We start from the raw sequence: 20199 nt of genomic DNA, 5'->3' as shown, positions 1-20199 counted from the left end.
TCATCTGCAAGCCTTTCCACCATGTAGGCTCCATCCATCATCCAGTACCAACTGTCTTTCAAGTTGTTAAATAAATTCATTGCCATCTTTGTTTATTCAATGTTGAATGGTGCGAACAATGAATGCTTTGACTTTATATGTGTCAAGCACAGATGTGAAGGAAGACATCGCTTACAATAACTTCACATATTATCTACTATCCACATAGAAGGGAAAGTTTAAAAACCACAATATCTACTATCCACACATGGGAAGAAGACGAAAAATCTATTATATACTATCCACAGATCCCAAAATATACTATCCACTCACGGGAAGGAGAAAAAAACAAACCCAAATATACTATCCACACACAGGAAGAAGAAAAAACAAACCCAAATATACTATCCACACACGGGAAGAAGAAAAAACAAATCTATATATTCTATCCACATATGAGAAGAAGAAAAAACAATCACAAATATACTATCCACACACAGGAAAGAGAAAAAAAACAAACCCCATACTATCAAAAACCTAATATCCTCTATCTGCACACGGGAAGGAGAAAAAAAATCCAAATATATTATCCACACATGGGAAGAAGAATAAACAATCACAAATATGCTATCCACACATGAGAAGGAGAAAAATCCCCAACCTAAATATACTATCAACACACAGGAAGAAGAAAAAACAATCATAAATAAACTATCCACACACAGGAAGGAGAAAAAAAAATAACCCAAAATATACTGTAAAAAACCTAATATCTACTATCCACACATGAAAAGGAGAAAAAGCTCACAAGATCTACTATCCACACAAACGTATGCGAATGCTTATAAGCCCCAAAATCTACTATCCACACAAACTTACACGAGCTCACACACACACATTCTTGTATTTGGTGGATATTGAGGACTCACGTATGGAACTGCATACTGAGGACATTTGTTCTGGCGATGTTAGAGCGAGAACAAATACAGTTTGAAGAAGCAGCAAATTAATAGCAAATGGTGTTGTATCAAGGAGGGAACTGTATTATCACTTCTAAGGAATATGAAATTTAGCAATGCAAGCAAGGACACACATATTTACACAAACAGTCTGTATAATGCATGCAAACTAAGGATGCACACTATTTGACAAAATAATGGAGACTGTGGACATTGGTTCATTTTGACCAACAAGGACATGTTTGCTCAGGTGGCCCAGTGGCTAGAGCGTCTGCCTCAGAAGCCAGAGGTTGAGGGTTCAAACCAAGGCCGAGTCATAATAAAGATATGAAATTGGTACTAACATCTGCCTTGCTAGGCGCTCAGCATTTAGAGGTTAGTGTTGGGACTATAGTTGGCCTGGTGTCAGAATAATGTGACTGTGTGGGACATCATGCTACATGTCTGCGGTATAATGCCCAAATGCTCAGCATCACTATAAACTGCCACACTGCAGACATCGTAGTAATATGACTGAACGATTGGTAAAACTATGTTAAAATCAAATCCAAATCACATACTAGTATCAAGTAACTGTAACCTCAATAAGGGTTTTGTCTATAACTGTTCGTTAAGGCAATTACATTATTATTTGACTATATATCTTGTTGTTATTGACTGACTGATGAATTTATTGATTGACTGATTGTCCTGCAATTATACTTTTGAATAACATAACACACTTCGGACTAATCAACCGCTCTGGAGATCATATTGTAATAAATTTGGAGTATGCACATTTCGTTATAGCACCATGTTTTAAGGAATACTTAGATTTGTGTGATTACTTGTTTGATTAATGGAACTTAGTGCAAGGAAAATATTCCTTAGCCCAAAATAATTAGCCAGTTAGTAGGAGCAAACGTAACGGTATGAAGTGTTAGTGAGTTTCCATGATGCCATGTTTGACTTTTAGTGAATTCAGGTCAAAACCGCATTAGTGTCCCTGGAGTAATATAGTCCATATTAAAACCTAAAGGTGTACATTGGTGGTCTGACTGCAATGGCAGTATTTACGGTAGGAGACCAGTAAAATGCACAAAGGAATAAACAAGAAGGGACTCGGCAGATACCGTTTATGTCGCCATGGTGGTGAATGTGATGCAGCTGTACTGGTGAAACATGCCTTGAAACCATGAATTGACTGGTTGGCACAGTAAAAATAGTTCCCTGTGTTAGGGAATAGTTGTATAGTTTCTACAGCATGAATTGCTGATGGTACAGAAAGTTGATGAAGAGAAACAATGCAGAAGTGAATTGTATAGATATTTGGTAAGTTTTGAGATCTGCAGATCTTGCATTGATTAGAGAAAAATTTATGTATAGAATGGACCCGTTGGGCTTTCTAATTTACAACTGAAGTTGTACAGAAGTCATTGGAAATTTGGGGTAAACTTATGACTTCTACCGGAATCGTGCCAGGGTTTGACACCTTTCAGTCAAGCAAATACCCCTGGCTTGTAACAATACTATTTGGCTGGATTTTAGCATTTATGTCAGGAAACTCGCCTTATCAGCAATGACCATTCACTTTTTGACAAAATAGTTGTATAGTTTCTTTGACAAAATATTTGTATAGTTTCTTCTCTCTCTCTCTCTCTCTCTCTCTCTCTCTCTCTCTCTCTCTCTCTTGGGCATGTACAGATGTAATGTTGAAAATAAGAACAAAATTTTTGTTGGGTCCTTTGATTTTGTTTCGTCAGGCACTGAATCTCACATTGTGGTTGTGTTCTTTATTGTAATCAAATCGGTATCATCAAACTTGCCTGCCGTGTCAGGTTTCTATACCATGCAAGCATCCAGATGGTTGTTCTTGGCATTTTTTCCATATGTTAAGATATTTTCCCAGTATGCTTGGTAAGGGTTAGTGTCCATGCTGCTATTGACCAGTTTGTTATTCAAGTACAAATCCACTCCACTGAACAAGGAATGCATGAAATTGTTGAGGGGGGCTACTTTATTTTCGTCCTTTATATCGGGACCGTCCATTGATGTGTAGATCACTTTCACTTTCAAGTACAAGTAACTGCTATTCAGATCAATGTAATCTTCCGGCTGTCCTTTGATTTCAAACTAGATGGGAGCTGATCCTGAGTCCTTGACAGAGGAGATGGATGAAATTCAATCCATTAGGATTCTTGCATCATCATCATGGTGGGTGGCATGGCAAACAGATCTAGTTCCGACTTGGAACAGGTGCAAGACTTTTGGTACATCATTTATTCTCTCTGTAATTTTTTAATAATCACAAATGTCTATGTCTCAAGCAGTTCTTCTTTTCTTAGTCTTTCTAGCTTTATGAGTGTGAAGTCCTCTAGAAGGGTGTCTTCAACGTCTCTTTCTGTCTTGTCCTTGTTGTGGAATCAGCAAAGCGGGAATGCCTGAGTCAGCAGCATCCAGGGCATTTATAGGAGTCTCTTGCTGACCCAGACTGTCTTTGTCTGTTTGAAGCAAGACATTTTTGCCTGTTCTCAGGAAAGCTTCTTTGTAGTTTTGTTTATTTTGGAGAAATTCTTTGCCGTGCATCAATGCAACATCTTTCAAAGCATGCAATCCCATGTCACCATTGGTTTCAACAGTGGGGCCACTGAACAAAAGGCCAATTTCAAGATATCTCCTAAATGATGTCCTTGCTGTCAAGCAACTCCTTGGTACACTGGATACATGACTTACAACTTGTTAGAGAATTGTTTCACCATGACTTTTCCTTTGGAGAATGGAATATTTTGTCCCAGATCTCCTTTTATATTAACGTTGACAGTGTCAAAATATGACTTAGTGACTTACTGATGGGTAAATAGTGAGGATGTACAAATTCGCAGTGAATATGATAGGTAATTCCACCTTCCTAGTCATTGGCCATGGTAGAATCTACTTTGAAAGGAATGAAGGTACGGAGCTGTGTCCCACCAGGTTGTACTCCACCACATCAGAGTATACAAAGATCAAACTGAGTCCTTCATTCAGTTCTACAGGGGATCCAGAAGCCCTGTAAAAAATCCATATTACTTTTGATCGTTGGGCTCAGATTCTGTGCTTCCATCTGTTGATGTCCACCCAAAATTTCAAACAAACTACCATTAAACCTGATGGACAATTAAACATGTCAGTATCCTGAAATTTTATCTCTAGGCGATGAGCCACTTTATGGTACTCAATCTTAACACTTTTTTTGGCTCTGTTCAGGGCTTTGCCAAATGCTACCTCGAACCTATCAGCAATTGTGTCCACCAAATGTTCACTGCTAAAATAATATACTGACAGAATTTTTGACGTGTAGATGTTGAATGATGGATTGCTTGCTGACTTTGTGTCACCTGACACCTGATTTTATTCATCTCTTCTCACAATTGGATGTTAAGGATTTCGACCTGGACAGTGTTTTGCTTTTCAGTGATGTTTTTGATTTGTGTAGGGTAAATAATTTCCACCAAAGCCATTTCACAATGGGCTTCATGATGTAATTAGATGGCCTGAGGTAATTTGGCCATGTAACAACACAAAGTGTTATTGGGAAACACCTTCATGGAACTGTCACTTAAGTAAAATTGGTTGTTGTTGTTCATAATTCCAGACTTCTGCTGCTGTCCAAGGGGTCACTGAAAGTCATAGGTGTGTCTAAAAGAGGATTGCTTTGGTGGTTGTTATTGGAGTGGTGATTGACACTAGATGCAAGATTCCCATTGTTCCTGTTCAAGGAGTATTTCAGGGAAGGATTGGAAGGAAGGTAACCAATGCAACTGCTGAATAAAATGGTCCACAATTGTTTGTCTCCTTGTTGCAAACTCAAATTGGCAATGGCTGCACCAGTGACACAATATACTACAAATATTTGGCAGTAAAAGACGATTTGCATTTTAGGTACTCGTTCTCCACGCCACATCCACATGGGTTGCTTTTGTAGATCTTGCAGAGAAGAAGTAGGTAAAGGAGTGGTCACTGCGGTTGAGACTAGAAGGGCAAGATGGTCACTTCATTTTATAGTCATTGACTTTGCAAAGCATCAATCCAATAATCAAAACTGAGAGGATATCCTTTCCAACACACTTTGACTTCTTTGACGCAGTGTTTTCCCACTTTACGGCTTATTCATTCAAGAATGCTTTTGATGTCGTACACATCATCTTCATTTTTGGTCACGTGTTGTAACTTGCACAAGTAAAACGTTCTTTTTAACACTTCCCCCATTCATGTCTTCCAATTTATAGACAGCAGGATGATGGCCATGCACTCGTCCAGTGATAGGAAACAAGTTGCTGGTCCAGTTGGATATGTAACTTTTGTAGAAAGTGCATTTGGTTTTGCCAGTGCGCAACCAATCTCCTGCTGCCAACACTTCACTTTTCTTGGCAACAGCCACCATCGCGGATGTACCAAACAGGCACTCAAAAACTGTTACTTCCTTGTCGGGAGTCACTTCTTGAGGGGGCACGTCTGATGCTTTGATGGTAAGATTTGTTGTACACTTGGACCAGGTGAGGTAAGATGTTTATGTACTTGAGAGTGTGTTGATGCGTAAAATATTTCCACATGCGTTCTTTCAAGGTGAGCTGAAAATGTTCCACGATGCTGACTGTGGTTTTGGGATCCTCATTATTGAAAAAATGAATGTCACGTTTCTTTAATTCTTTTTGGAAAGCTTGGTTCAGAAATTTGTGCCTTTGTCAGTTTGTCATTGAAGAGGGTTACAACCGCTTTGTTTTAACACCAGTTTGAGGGCGCACACTAAATCACTGCTCAATTTGGAAGTCAATGGCATGACGCAGGCAAATTTAGAAAAGACATAGATGACACAAAGCAAAATATTGTAGCCACGATTGTAGGTGGCCAAATTGGCTAAATTGGCTTGCCATTGATGATCGGTGCCCTCCACTTGTATGCGACTTCTGGAAAGGTTTCGTCGAATGGGTTTGTGTAAAGTGTATGTGGAATGGGAGCTGCTGATGGTGCTTGAAAGGCCTCTTGCACCTCTTCTTCCTCAGGCATTTGTGGGGCTGGGGGTAGTGGTGGTGGTGGTGATGGTGATGAACTTTTCATCAAGGTCTTAAAATCTTTCAGAGTGGGTAGAGCTGTCTCATCTAAAGCTTTCTGGTGAAAGAATTGCTGTTGTTACAAGAGTTGACTGTACATTTGCAATTTTTCTGTTTCGGACAAATCATTGCGATCCATCAACAATGGCAATTCCTGTTGTAACTAGGACATCTTGGTCAGATGAAGATTGGGAGGCAAATGTGGGTCCATTGTTCTTGCCAATGATGGTATTCCATCGATCGTTTGTAAGGCACTAAAGCCAGTTTTCGTCCTTCCATCAGATTTCAATGGTCACATCTGAGATTTTTAGACTCCAGAGGTCCCTTTTATCTTCTTGGTCCCTTTTTATCTTGCTCCCATGAGTCCTCCCAGCATTGTTCCCAATACTCCTTTCAGCAAGGGTCCAAACAACAGGAGCAAAATTCCTCCATGTTGTATCAACATCTTCTTTTGATGAATGGGTATTTTCTTTTGAACCATTTGGCAAAGAATGTGACATTGTTTGGCTAAACATTCTTTCTGGTTTTTAGACAAAGATATTGTGCCCTTTAAGACATCCAAATAACATTCGCACACAATAACGATGACATCTTTGGAGGCTGTTTGAATGAGCTTTTGTCCCTTGGGTGGAGAAGCTTTGGATAGGATGGACAACAGGTCCTTATGTTTGACTAAATGAGGAGGTTTCTTAAATGACATGGTAAGCCACTTCAGTGACTAGGGTCCCACTAAAGGCAGGTAGTGACAATCCGGAGACCATCAAGCATGTTCCAGGTAAGCCAAATCTTGTTCTTCCCACTGGTGTAGTGACACAATTAAAGCACTTGACTTTATCCTCTTCACCCATGTAGATAAACCCAACTCAGTCTAATTCTTTGGCGGTAGGTCCTCTCAGATATTTAGGCCATTTTCCTTGGAAGGTTTGGAATCAACTTTCAAAGTTGCAGTATTCAGGCAAACGTACAGGGAACAATTATTTGTCTTTCACAGGTTCATTTTGATGAGGGTAAGGTGAAATCTGCAGGAGTTTGCTCATTTTTGGATGACATCCGAAGGGTGGTAGCTGCATGGTGTCATGTGGAGAATGACATCCACCATGAAAACCAGTAAAGAGTCCATGATAACAGGTGGCATCACTTTTGCATCTGCCAGTATTGACACCAACAGCATCACTTTCAATGGTTGGTATTGTAGTAGTTATAGCAAAATTCCCAGAAGATACAGAAGAACAATATTCACACATGCATTACAAAAAAACAATTATCACACATGGAGTATATCAGAACAACATGCACACGGCATTACAGAAGAACAACATTCACACTTGCATTACAGAAGAACAACATTCACATGGGCATTACAGAAAAACAACATTCACACTTGCAGTACAGAATAACAACGTTCACACATGTGATACAGAAGAACAGCATTCACACATGTGATACAGAAGAACAACATTCACACAGCATTACAGAAGAGCAACATTCATACATGCATTACAGAAGAACAACATTCACACTTGCAGTACAGAATAACAACATTCACACATGTGATACAGAAGAACAACATTCACACATGCTTTACAAAAAAACAATTATCACACATGCAGTAAAGAATAACAACATTCACACATGCAATACAGAATAACAACATTCACACATGCAATACAGAAGAATAACATTCACACATGCAATATAGAATAATATTCACACATGCAGTACAGAAGAATAACATTCACACATGCAGCACAGAAGAACAACATTCACACATGTGATATAGAAAAATAACATTCACACATGCAATACAGAAGAACAATATTCACACATGCATTACAGAAGAACAACATTCACACATGCATTACAGAAGAACAACATTCACACATGTGATACAGAAGAATAACATTCACACTTGTAATACAGAAGAACAACATTCACACATGTGATACTTTAGAACAACATTCACACATGTGATACAGAAGAACAACATTCATACATGTGATACAGAAGAATAACATTCACACTTGCAATACAGAAGAACAACATTCACACTTGTAATACAGAAGAACAACATTCACACATGTGATACAGAAGAATAATATTCACACTTGCAGTAGAGAAGAACAACATTCACACATGTGATACAGAACAACAAGATTCATACATGTGATACAGAAGAATAACATTCACACTTGCAATACAGAAGAACAACATTCATACATGTGATACAGAAGAATAACATTCACACTTGCAACACAGAAGAACAACATTCACACATGTGATACAGAAGAATAACATGCACACATGTAATACAGAAGAACAACATTCACACATGTGATACAGAAGAATGACATTCACACATGCAATACAGAAGAACAAGATTCACACATGCAATACAGAAGAATAACATTCACACTTGCAACACAGAAGAACAACATTCACACATGTGATACAGAAGAATAACATGCACACATGTAATACAGAAGAACAACATTCACACATGTGATACAGAAGAATGACATTCACACATGCAATACAGAAGAACAAGATTCACACATGCAATACAGAAGAACAATATTCACATGTGATACAGAAGAACCACATTCACACTTGCAGTACAGAACAACAACATTCACACATGTGATCCAGAAGAATAACATTCACATGCAATACAGAAGAACAACATTCACACATGTGATACAGAAGAACGACATTCACACATGCAGTACAGAAGAACAATATTCACACATGCAATACAGAAGAACAATATTCACACATGTGATACAGAAGAACAACATTTACACATGTGATACAGTAGAAAAACATTCACACTTTCAGTACAGAAGAACAATATTCACACATGCAATACAGAAGAACAACATTCACACATGCAGTACAGAAGAACAACATTCACACATGCAGTACAGAAGAACAACATTGACACTTGCATTACAGAAGAACAACATTCACGCATGTGGTACAGAAGAACAACATTCACACATGTGATACAGAAGAATGACATTCACACATGCAGTACAGAAGAACAACATTCACACATGTGATACAGAAGAACAACATTTACACATGTGATACAGTAGAAAAACATTCACACTTTCAGTACAGAAGAACAATATTCACACATGCAATACAGAAGAACAACATTCACACATGCAGTACAGAAGAACAACATTCACACATGCAGTACAGAAGAACAACATTGACACTTGCATTACAGAAGAACAACATTCATGCATGTGATACAGAAGAACAACATTCACACATGTGATACAGAAGAACAACATTCACACATGCAATACAGAAGAACAATACTCACACATGCAATACAGAAGAACAACATTCACACATGCAGTACAGAAGAACAACATTCACACTTGCGTTACAGAAGAACAACATTCACACATGCAGTACAGAAGAACAACATTCACACATGTGATACAGAAGAACAACATTCACACATGCAGTACAGAAGAACAACATTCACACATGCAGTACAGAAGAACAACATTCACACTTGCATTACAGAAGAACAACATTCACACTTGCATTACAGAAGAACAACATTCACACATGTGATTCAGAAGAACAACATTCACACATGTGATACAGAAGAATGACATTCACACATGCAGTACAGAAGAACAACATTCACACATGTGATACAGAAGAACAACATTCACACATGTGATACAGAAGAATGACATTCAGACATGCAGTACAGAAGAACAATATTCACACATGCAATACAGAAGAACAATATTCACACATGCAATACAGAAGAACAATATTCACACATGTGATACAGAAGAACAACATTTACACATGTGATACAGTAGAAAAACATTCACACTTTCAGTACAGAAGAACAATATTCACACATGCAATACAGAAGAACAACATTCACACATGCAGTACAGAAGAACAACATTCACACATGCAGTACAGAAGAACAACATTGACACTTGCATTACAGAAGAACAACATTCACGCATGTGATACAGAAGAACAACATTCACACATGTGATACAGAAGAACAACATTCACACATGCAATACAGAAGAACAATATTCACACATGCAATACAGAAGAACAACATTCACACATGCAGTATAGAAGAACAACATTCACACTTGCGTTACAGAAGAACAACATTCACACATGCAGTACAGAAGAACAACAATCACACATGTGATACAGAAGAACAACATTCACATGCAGTACAGAAGAACAACATTTACTCATGCAGTACAGAAGAACAACATTCACACTTGCATTACAGAAGAACAACATTCACACATGCAGTACAGAAGAACAACATTCACACATGTGATACAGAAGAACAACATTCACACATGCAGTACAGAAGAACAATATTCATACTTGCATTACAGAAGAACAACATTCACTCATGCATTACAGAAAAACAACATTTACACATGCAATACAGAAAACAACATTCATACGTGTTATACAGAAGACACATCAGGTCAGGACAAGTCAGGATATTTCTAAAATTTGGTCAGAGTTTTTGAGGTCATCAACTAAATTGTTAGCTTGCATTTGGAGAAAAGAAAGGTAATTTTTGAGCAATTAATTTAGTATTAAAATGTACACATCATCTCATCAGATTAGTCCATTCTTAATAACTTTCATTCACAAACCTTATATGTTCCACTAGAATTTTTAGTATTTGTTAGGATATCATTGCAATTATTAAATTTTTGTAAGATGTGATTGATGATGGTTGGAGTATTAATAGTCACCATGTTTAATGACATAGATGATGCTCTTGAATTTGCATCTGCCAAAATAACGATATCAACTGTTGTGGGTCTTAGGTCAAACTTTTATCATTGTTTCAAGATCAACAATTTGGCTGTGCCATAATCAAATGGGTGTATATAGGCAAATAAATCTACTAAAAGTACTATTTAAGGCTGAGAACTTTATGTCTTCATTCTAAAGCTTGTTCAAAAGTGTCAGAGTAATCAAACAGAATATGCCATCTGGTAGAAAATAGTTTTTTCTGGACATCTGATTGGTGATATCTATACATTCTTTGGGCTTCTGTTAGTAAAGGTTTTGATTTGACTGAATCAATGACAGATCTATGGTGTTAAATGCTTAGGATTGAATAAAATGTACCATTTTGTTTGAGATCAAATAAAGTGTACCATTTTACTTGAGATTTAACTAAATGCACCATTTGTTACTTGACCAATGATCAAGATGCATCTTTTTCCAGCATTTTTATTTTTGAGCATAGATTGTTGATCATGTCATCAGTGTTGTAGTAGTGACACCAATACTGTTGTATGTATTTGGTGGCTTCATAGTTTAGTAATGAATTTTTGTGCTTTGGAAACCCCAAGGTTAAACAAGCAAATTTATAAAGTGTTATTGTAAAGTTGTATATTTTTATATATATTTTTTAAATGTTGGAACACTGAAATATGAATCTCTTAATGGATATCATAAAATCATTATGTTTATAAGACCTCTGGGCAGTTGTGTATGTGGCATGTTATTCAGATGCATTCATCTCAACTGACGCCCTTAATTTGATTCCAAAAATAACTTGGTCATGTGACCCAAACTGTATAAGTTTGGCACGTTGTCAAACCAGTCAAAGTTATTTCAGCACTGACCACTGCTAATGACTTGTATATATCAGAGTAGATGTCAGAGGAAAGGAAGGTATTTCTACATGTAAATTTGGTTGCACAAAATTTTCCTAAAGCTCGCTTGTTCTCAAACATGGTTATAAACAGCATTGTCTTTTTTTCATCTGGTTTTATCTATCATTTTTGTTTTCTTTTTTTAAGGGTTTTGAAAGTTTTTTAACTGAACAATGTTTCACTTATTGTATAATTGTCCTTTGGGCCTTGGGCCTTGGTCTATCTGTGAAAAAAATTGCTTCCTCAAAGAAAAGAGAGAGAAAGGTTGATGTTCTTTCATTGTTTGACTCCAGTCATGGAGAATTTATTAATTTTGAACCCAATAACATTCTGCTGAGAACAAAACCAAAAGAAAAATTGAGCTGGTGACTTCTTCAGTGAAAAGTATGTCAAAAATTATGATGGCCTAAATATTCTGGTTAAACTGGAAATGAAGAAAATTTTTATTGATCTGGATAAAATGTTGCAGGGCAATATTCAAAAACTCAATGTTGTGTTAAGGTGTTATCTATATGCTGCTCAATTTTATTGCTATTCCATTTGAAAATAAACAGAATGTTGGCACTAAGCCTAACAAGACAGATAAATTGGATGAAAGTGAACCCACCATGTGTGTGTTATCTGGTGAATATGATCAGTACAATGATGGTGTTGGCAGCTTTCATAACAAGTAATTGGCTGGACCTTTGTTTGACTTGCAGTCTGCTGACATCGAGTTTTGTAATGGATCTAATATCATGTGGGAATAGCCAATTTAAAGGTTCCAAAAGAGGGGTGAGAATGTTAACCCATCAGTAGTTGACCCAACAAGCCAATGTGTTTTTAATGATATAGTTGATTGGTACAATGTACCACAGAATTGTGAACAATTTTGTCCTCTTAGAGTAAGTGGGGAAATTTTAAGCAAATTAGCTAGGTTCATATGAATTCAGACAGGAGGTTTTGCATCTCAGTGGTTATGATGAATAAATTTGTAGTGCACATTTAATTTGGTCATACAATAGCTTTGATACTAAAAGTAGTGTTAAAATTAGACAAGCTCTCATTGTTATTTAATGGATGTAATTTAAAGGATGCAGCTAATGAAAATATGGCAGCCGTTTGTGTTACTTGGAGTAATTACTGGAGCATGATGGTCCCTTGAGGAGATGCAATATTAGTATTGTAAAGCTACTGTGATTTTTTTTTGTTTTTGTTGAAGTCATTCATATGAAGCAGGTATTTAAATATCAGCATAAAATTACTGCAATAGCACATGTTAATAAAACTGTCCCATCATGACTTATACATGTCAGGATCCAAAAATAGACCACACTCTAATCTAAGCAAAGGCCCAGGTTACCAAGGGACCCCCAAAAATAAATGATGTTATCTCTACTGGATATCGAGAAAACTGGTGTGTGTGTGAAGTACAATTGGGCTGTTTTTGAATGAATACTTGTTTTACCATGATTATCAATAAAGTGCTTTTTGTAATGAAAACAGACCAGGAAATAAATGTGGGTGTTGATAAATGTGATGAAAAAAATACATTATGGCAAGAAATTGGTTTTTTATTTCAGTGCCCTTAAAATGCGTAAGATATATGTTGATGAATTCAGCTATTTAAGAATATGGGGTTACTTCCCTTTTAATGTTTCCTAAATCATTGCCTGTTCCTCATACAAAATATTGTACAATGTAATCAATTATTATTTTTAATTTGAAAGACATTATCTTGACATTTGTAATATATATTTTTGTGTGATTTATGATTCTCTTGTTAAAAATGTGTTGTACTGAAGTTATTTTATTTTTAAACTTTCAGTATTCATTAGACTAGTTATTTAGTTCCTTTCCAAAGGGATTTGTTACATATTGATTAATATAGTTTTATGAACTGTCTATATATATATATATATATATATATATATATATATAATTGGAGGTCAGCTGCCATTACTTAGTAAGTTGTGCTAATGCCCTGTTACAGTAACTTCATGTCTACTTTGTTGTTAGATGATGACAGCTGTCATTTTATCATCAATTTTATACATGTCATTAACCAATCAGATGCTGACACTGTTCATTTAAAGAGTTTAATTTGTTAACTATTGAACATAGATGACAAATATGGCAAAATATAATTTATTTTGGAGAATTTAATGTCATGAAAGGGAAAAAAAAAACATTTCCCTGGAATTTCTGAGCTTTATTATAATAAACAATTGGTACATTAATGTTTACATTTTTATAGTTCTGAGGATATATTCTGTTTGAATGGTGCTTGGGTCAAGGTAAGTTTTAAATCAGTGTAAATCAGAGGATAAAATTGGTGGTACTTCGATGGGTATGAGTTTAGAAGTGAGAGATGACTTTGAAAGTAAGATTAATAAAGATTCTGTAATGTCTCTGCATGGAAAGGAGACAAATTTACACAAGTGAGTTATTCTGCTGCCCCTGTATCCTCAATAAAGTTTTGTTTGCATTATAAATGGAATATATTGGAAAGAGTTGATATTTTATGACGTACAAGGTGAAAAGAATGCTGTTTTCATTGGTCATTGCCAGAGATTATAAGCAATCATAGGACATGTGACAGTATGCTCTTGTTAGTCCAATTAATAACATGTACTTTGTAAAAACCTTTTTCATTTGCATATTAACTGGTCACTGGACAGAAAGGTAATACATCCACCAACTGTTGTATCAATCCTTCATCATGAGAATGGGTTGTAATGCACTTGGTTTGACTTCTTTGTTTGAGATGTATGTAATATTGTATTCCTTGAAGAAATATTTGAAAGTTCGCAGAAGAAAATGAGTGTGTGTGTGTGTGTGTGTGTCTTGGTATACTAGCAAGGACCTGAGTTTGAATGCACACCATCTTGAGGACTGGACTACATTGTGAGGACTTGGACACCAGTCCTCAAAATGTTTTGTCAGCAAATGGTTGAGAATGATCATAAGAGATGAATTACACGTTATTGTGAAAGTCCTCACAAAGTCGTTAATGTCTGACAGACACTTACACTCAGTGTGTATTGTTGACACAATTTGTGAATCTCCTTGGGCTGTAGACTGGTGTGCAAATGCTTAGCCAATCAGAAGGAATGTGACTTCTGATTGTTTGTCATCCAATGAGAACATCACCTCTGTGCACTGTCACTGTAAATTTTGAATACCTATAAATACAACTCATTAAATAATTACTACTATTATTAGTGATTTTTAAAGGAAATAATGTTGTAAAATGGTAAACTGGTGATGCCAGCAGAAAGTGCATTATTTTAAGCCCGGTACGGTTGATATAGTGCGGTATTTGTGGCACGTGATTTGGTGTGTATATGGATTTCTCTGCTTCGAGACTTAATGCACCTAACTTTTGGAAGATGGCAAGACTTACTGGATCAAAGTGGTAAGAAAGAAATAGATTCTTTATGAAATTGTTTATTATATTCGTCCAAAAGAGCTGTTCATTTTTTCATTAGTTATCATCTGTGACAATTTGCTTGTATCCGGTTCCACCCACAGGGGCTCATATCATTACTTAAAATTGACCTGTCATACATGTACTATATAATGCATGTACTATATAATAACTAAGGTCTTGATTATTATATTCCCACCCGGCTGTAGAATGTCCATCATATTCCATGAAAAACGATGGAAAATGCTGGAAAATTCTAGCATGGAAAACGCTGGAGTATTTGGACTAATATTCCAGCCTCTGTCCAGGGTAGGCTGGAAAACCCTGAACAATTCTTGCATGGAAAACGCTGGACAATTCTAGCATGGAAAACGCTGGAGTATTTGGACTAATATTCCAGCCTATGTCCAGGGTAGGCTGGAAAACCCTGGACAATTCTAGCATGGAAAACGATGGAAAACCCTGGACAATTCTAGCATGGAAAAAGCTGGAGCATTTGGACTAATATTCCAGTCTTTATCCAGGGTAGGCTGAAAAACACTGGACAACACTAAAATTTAGCTGAAAATTGTTGAAATATTTTATGAAAACGAGATTTTTAACAGTGATGCAACCCTGAACAATTCTTGCATGGAAAACGCTGGACAATTCTAGCATGGAAAACGCTGGAGTATTTGGACTATTATTCCAGGCTATGTCCAGGGTAGGCTGGAAAACCCTGGACAATTCTAGCATGGAAAACGCTGGAAAATTCTAGTATGGAAAACGCTGGAGTATTTGGACTAATATTCCAGCCTATGTCCAGGGTAGGCTGGAAAACCCTGGACAATCCTAGCATGGAAAACGCTGGAAAATTCTAGCATGGAAAACGCTGGAGTATTTGGACTAATATTCCAGCCTATGTCCAGGGTAGGCTGGAAAACCCTGGACAATTCTAGCATGGAAAACGCTGGAAAATTCTAGCATGGAAAACGCTGGAGTATTTGGACTAATATTCCAGCCTCTGTCCAGGGTAGGCTGGAAAACCCTGGACAATTCTTGCATGGAAAACGCTGGAAAATTCTAGCATGGAAAACGCTGGAGTATTTGGACTAATATTCCAGCCTATGTCCAGGGTAGGCTGGAAAACCCTGGACAATTCTAGCATGGAAAACGATGGAAAACCCTGGACAATTCTAGCATGGAAAAAGCTGGAGCATTTGGACTAATATTCCAGTCTTTATCCAGGGTAGGCTGAAAAACACTGGACAACACTAAAATTTAGCTGAAAATTGTTGAAATATTTTATGAAAATGAGATTTTTAACAGTGATGCAACTTTTATTTGATGATAATTTCAAGAAGAACATGATCCAAATTACCCCAACCAACTCCTTGTATTGACTGTGATGTTTAGTAACTTTTAAACAAGGAAACAAAATTAAAAACTATACTTGTCACTGGTAGCTTAATAGTATTCAGTAGACAACATGGCTTAAGTTGTCATAAATATCGCTACACTTCTACTGGTGTGTCATAAAATCCAGATTACTGGCTCCTTAACATCATCCGAGTTTCTAAAAATATGTTCTCTTACTCTAGTTATAGTCTGAATTTATTCTGAAGCAACCTTAACAACAAAATAACAAAAATTCACGTTAATTTCTATCTCAGTTTTAATTAAAAAAATTTAAAATATTTTTTTTTTTACACGTGTTGTTTCATAGTTCATTCACCACATTTCTTATTTTTCTGTTGTCACCACTGGAGTCTGTGGAAGTGATGGTACTCTTGATGGTTTAACCAAATCGCAAAGCCTCTGTCTCACCATCACCTCCCCAATGTTGTACTTCTCCTTCATGATTTCTGAAATACAAATCATTGTATATTAATGAATAGAATCAAGCAAGATTTCAAATTTATTTCAATCCCATATATATATATATATAGAGAGAGAGAGGGGAGTGAGAGAATGAGAGTTATGCCTGAAACATTTCATGCAATTACAGTACTTTTACAATCCCTGAGGTTGGTAATTGTAATGAGGCACTTGGCTTGATGACTCTAAAAACCTGTGGTTTCCATCACAAATTAAACTGGCTACCTAACTGCTCCTGTGGCCTAAGTCTAAGTGGTTAGAGCGCCTGCTACGGGTGTGAGAGGTCACAGGTTTGAACCCTTAACCGAGTCATACCAAAGACTTATTAAAAGAATGGTACTATTAGTTGCCTTGCCTGGTGCTCAGCATTAACCCTTTACCTCAGGCAAGCGTCTTTTGATGCCTCTACTCCATTCACAAGGAAGCGCCTTTTGACGCCTGCTGTAAACATCAGCCATTTTAAGCCGGTTGTCATAGTGCCACCTTCGGGGAAAACCCCCATTTAGATACTACATTCATTTCTGTGAATGACAATTACATCAGATCACGTGGTCACTGTTTATGCCCTGGTCGATATCTGCTATTTAAAGTAACTGGGTCATAATCTCCACTCTCCAAAATGGAGGTTGCGGATTTCATTCAGTACTTACGAAGTTTTCACGATTAGAATCAGAACTACGAAAGATTCAATAACTTAGGTAAAGGCTCTGATATTGATGCAGGCAGCAATTAGTTTTCATAAATTATCAAATTCAGATGATTTAGTGATGTAGATGCAGACGACAAATTGTAAATTTCAAGTATGAGAAATGGCAGCTATGATTGGTCACGCAGCCTCACTGACATGACGGTAAATGAGTCCTCTCAAGATTTGAAAGCACGTAAAAAATTCTTCAGTGAAAAATAATTACGCAGCTATAACAATCAGACTTTTAATCTTAAATTTTTCCACACATAATAGATGTGAACCAAAAATGTAAAATGGTTACAATTGCTGTTTAACATAAAATACACTACATTGCTTAACAGTTAACAGGCAGGCCTATGCGTATGGAGTCGAATAGGTAACAGGTGCTCTATTTATAGCATGCTGCACTTTGTAATTATGCTCTATAAGGTAAACGGTTAAGAGGTTAGTGTTAGGACTGGTCAACCTGGTGTCAAGATAATGTGAATGGGTGGGAGACATTATGCTACATGTCTGTGGCATGATATCTCAGTGCTAGACATCACTATAAATTGCCACACTGCAGACATCGTAGCGATGTGACTAAACATTTGTTAAAGCTATGTTACTAAACATCTGAATCACGCACACACAAACTGGCTACCATATACATGCAGTTGTGATTATACCATTTAAACTGAAAGTAGATTTACATTGTCCATTTGATTAATGCCTGTCTACACTATTGTTTCAAGTAGTAGTTGTGTATACGTTTAGATTTCATAATAATGTTCCAGCCTTAGTTCATAAAAAAATTTTGTTACAATTTGGCATATATTTTGTCATAGGTTAACAAAGTTTAAAACGCATGGTTAATAATTTAAAATATACCATAAATTATTTGAATTCTGGACTGGTCATGGAGAGGTGGCCTTGTGTGTACTTATTATTGGCTCTTGCCCCAGTTAGTGTCTTGCCAATATATTCACCAGAGCTGTACAGCATTCTGAATATTTATTTATCAGCTTTGTTAAAATCCAAAATTTGACATATTTCTGCCTCATGCTGGGTGTGAAAAAAAATTTAATCCAAATTTTCACCATGATGATTCATATGCACTAAGTTTCTGATATATTTACTTATCTACATACACAACTCCAGGTTACAGCTAATGTTCTAGACATTTGAATTTGAAACAAATGTGGTATTACCTCTCGCTTGCTTAATTCAAATTAAAAGATCGAAGAATTTCAATGAAGCTGTCGCCATCAAGTTGTTTACATAACTGTGCCTTGCCACTTTTTTTCTGAAATTAAAGGACACAAACTAAACAAGTATTTTTGGTGAGGAAAATTGATAATCATTTCCAACAGTTTACAACTGTACATTCTTATTAATTATACAATAAGTTACTATTAAATATTACTGAAATGGCTGAATATAAATTGGATAGACAGAAACAAGCCATAATCTGAATTGAAGATTAATTGGAAAAGAGATCTACTGGAATATTTCTGAGTCGCAGTCTGAAATTAATTAAAACAAATATAACTTATTGCTACAAATAGCACACTGTCTGGAAAATAATAACGAAAATGTAAAAAATACAAATACCAGTCAGATTATTAATAATATCAAGGGTGAATAAAATTTAAAGTGAAATTTACAATTTGGAAATGTATATTCGCAAGGCCGGCACGTACTAACTTTTTTGAAAGACAGACACGAGATGACTGGTCATTGTGCATTAGGATAAGTAAAAAATATTGCCAATTATGTAAACAAAGCTTAAAACATAACACATACCTTTCAATATCCTTACTATTTTGACGTCTAATTTATGTCTTCAAACAGCATAAAAAAAAGAAATTGTTCCATAGGATATATTTCGTAATAGCTTTCCGTAAATTTACGTCACGCTAAGTCTTTCGCAGCTAAGGTATTTGGCGGCCGTGCAAATAATTCTGCTACAATTGGACTGAGTAATGACTTACCTGCTATTTTCGCAATAATACACTCATGGTATCCCTTGAATCCACGACGAACCGCCATCACTTTCTCTCCCGTGCGATATTCCTTCATTTCTTTTCGTGGCGAGTGTACATCAGCCATACAGATTATGCCTCCCTGAATGGGACGATCATTCACCCATATAACCAGGGATATTTCTGGTTCAGTGGTCATCTTAAAATCCAGGGATATTTTATATTTTACAATTTCAATGACACTCCAATCGAAAATTGCGCCCAAATTCTAGACTGGTTATCCAAAGCGTTTTACGGTGCCGAATTTGGAACCAAAATTTACAGAAACGTTTTTTTTTCTTTTTTTTCTTTTTACAGAAAATTTGGTTCTAACGCATGAAATCGAAATATGTCGGCTTTTTCAATGTAGTAATTGGTTAAAAAAAATAAGTTCATAATTTTATATCCCATCATAGTCAGCTTCATCAGCCATCATCATACGGAACAACCTCGGCTATTTCTGCGTGACAAAAACGTGACTCCGATACGTAAAGGCGAATACTTGACAGAAAAATCAGACATTTTGTTCTCTTTTGATTTAT

The 20199-nt window shown here is 36.4% G+C and overlaps 1 protein-coding gene and 1 long non-coding RNA gene across 3 annotated transcripts in view; one reads left to right on the top strand and one right to left on the bottom strand.

Moving 5' to 3' along the window:
* Window positions 1-20199, top strand: part of LOC149797863 (uncharacterized) — a 39832-nt gene that overhangs the window by 5528 nt on the left and 14105 nt on the right. The window contains exon 2 of the mRNA XM_089960491.1: window positions 6999-7189. Within this exon, the coding sequence (XP_089816617.1) occupies window positions 7084-7189 (106 nt within the window). The 5' untranslated portion in view covers window positions 6999-7083. The remainder of the gene's footprint in view (window positions 1-6998; window positions 7190-20199) is intronic.
* On the bottom strand, window positions 16780-19817 carry LOC149797865 (uncharacterized). Of its 2 annotated transcripts, XR_016421892.1 has the most exons (3): window positions 19628-19817; window positions 18845-18939; window positions 16780-16953 (listed from the first exon to the last, which is right to left on the bottom strand). It is a non-coding gene; the product is annotated as an uncharacterized LOC149797865 (long non-coding RNA). The 2 variants fall into 2 exon arrangements; XR_016421893.1 differs by lacking the exon at window positions 16780-16953 and having other exon boundaries at window positions 18662-18939.

Source organism: Sinohyriopsis cumingii, chromosome 6 (assembly GCF_028554795.1).
Source record: "Sinohyriopsis cumingii isolate HCF-2022 chromosome 6, ASM2855479v2, whole genome shotgun sequence".
NCBI classification, from domain to species: Eukaryota; Metazoa; Mollusca; class Bivalvia; order Unionida; family Unionidae; genus Sinohyriopsis; species Sinohyriopsis cumingii.
The sequence above is the reverse complement of the archived record's forward strand: the minus strand, read 5'-3'. Positions and strand labels throughout refer to the sequence as shown.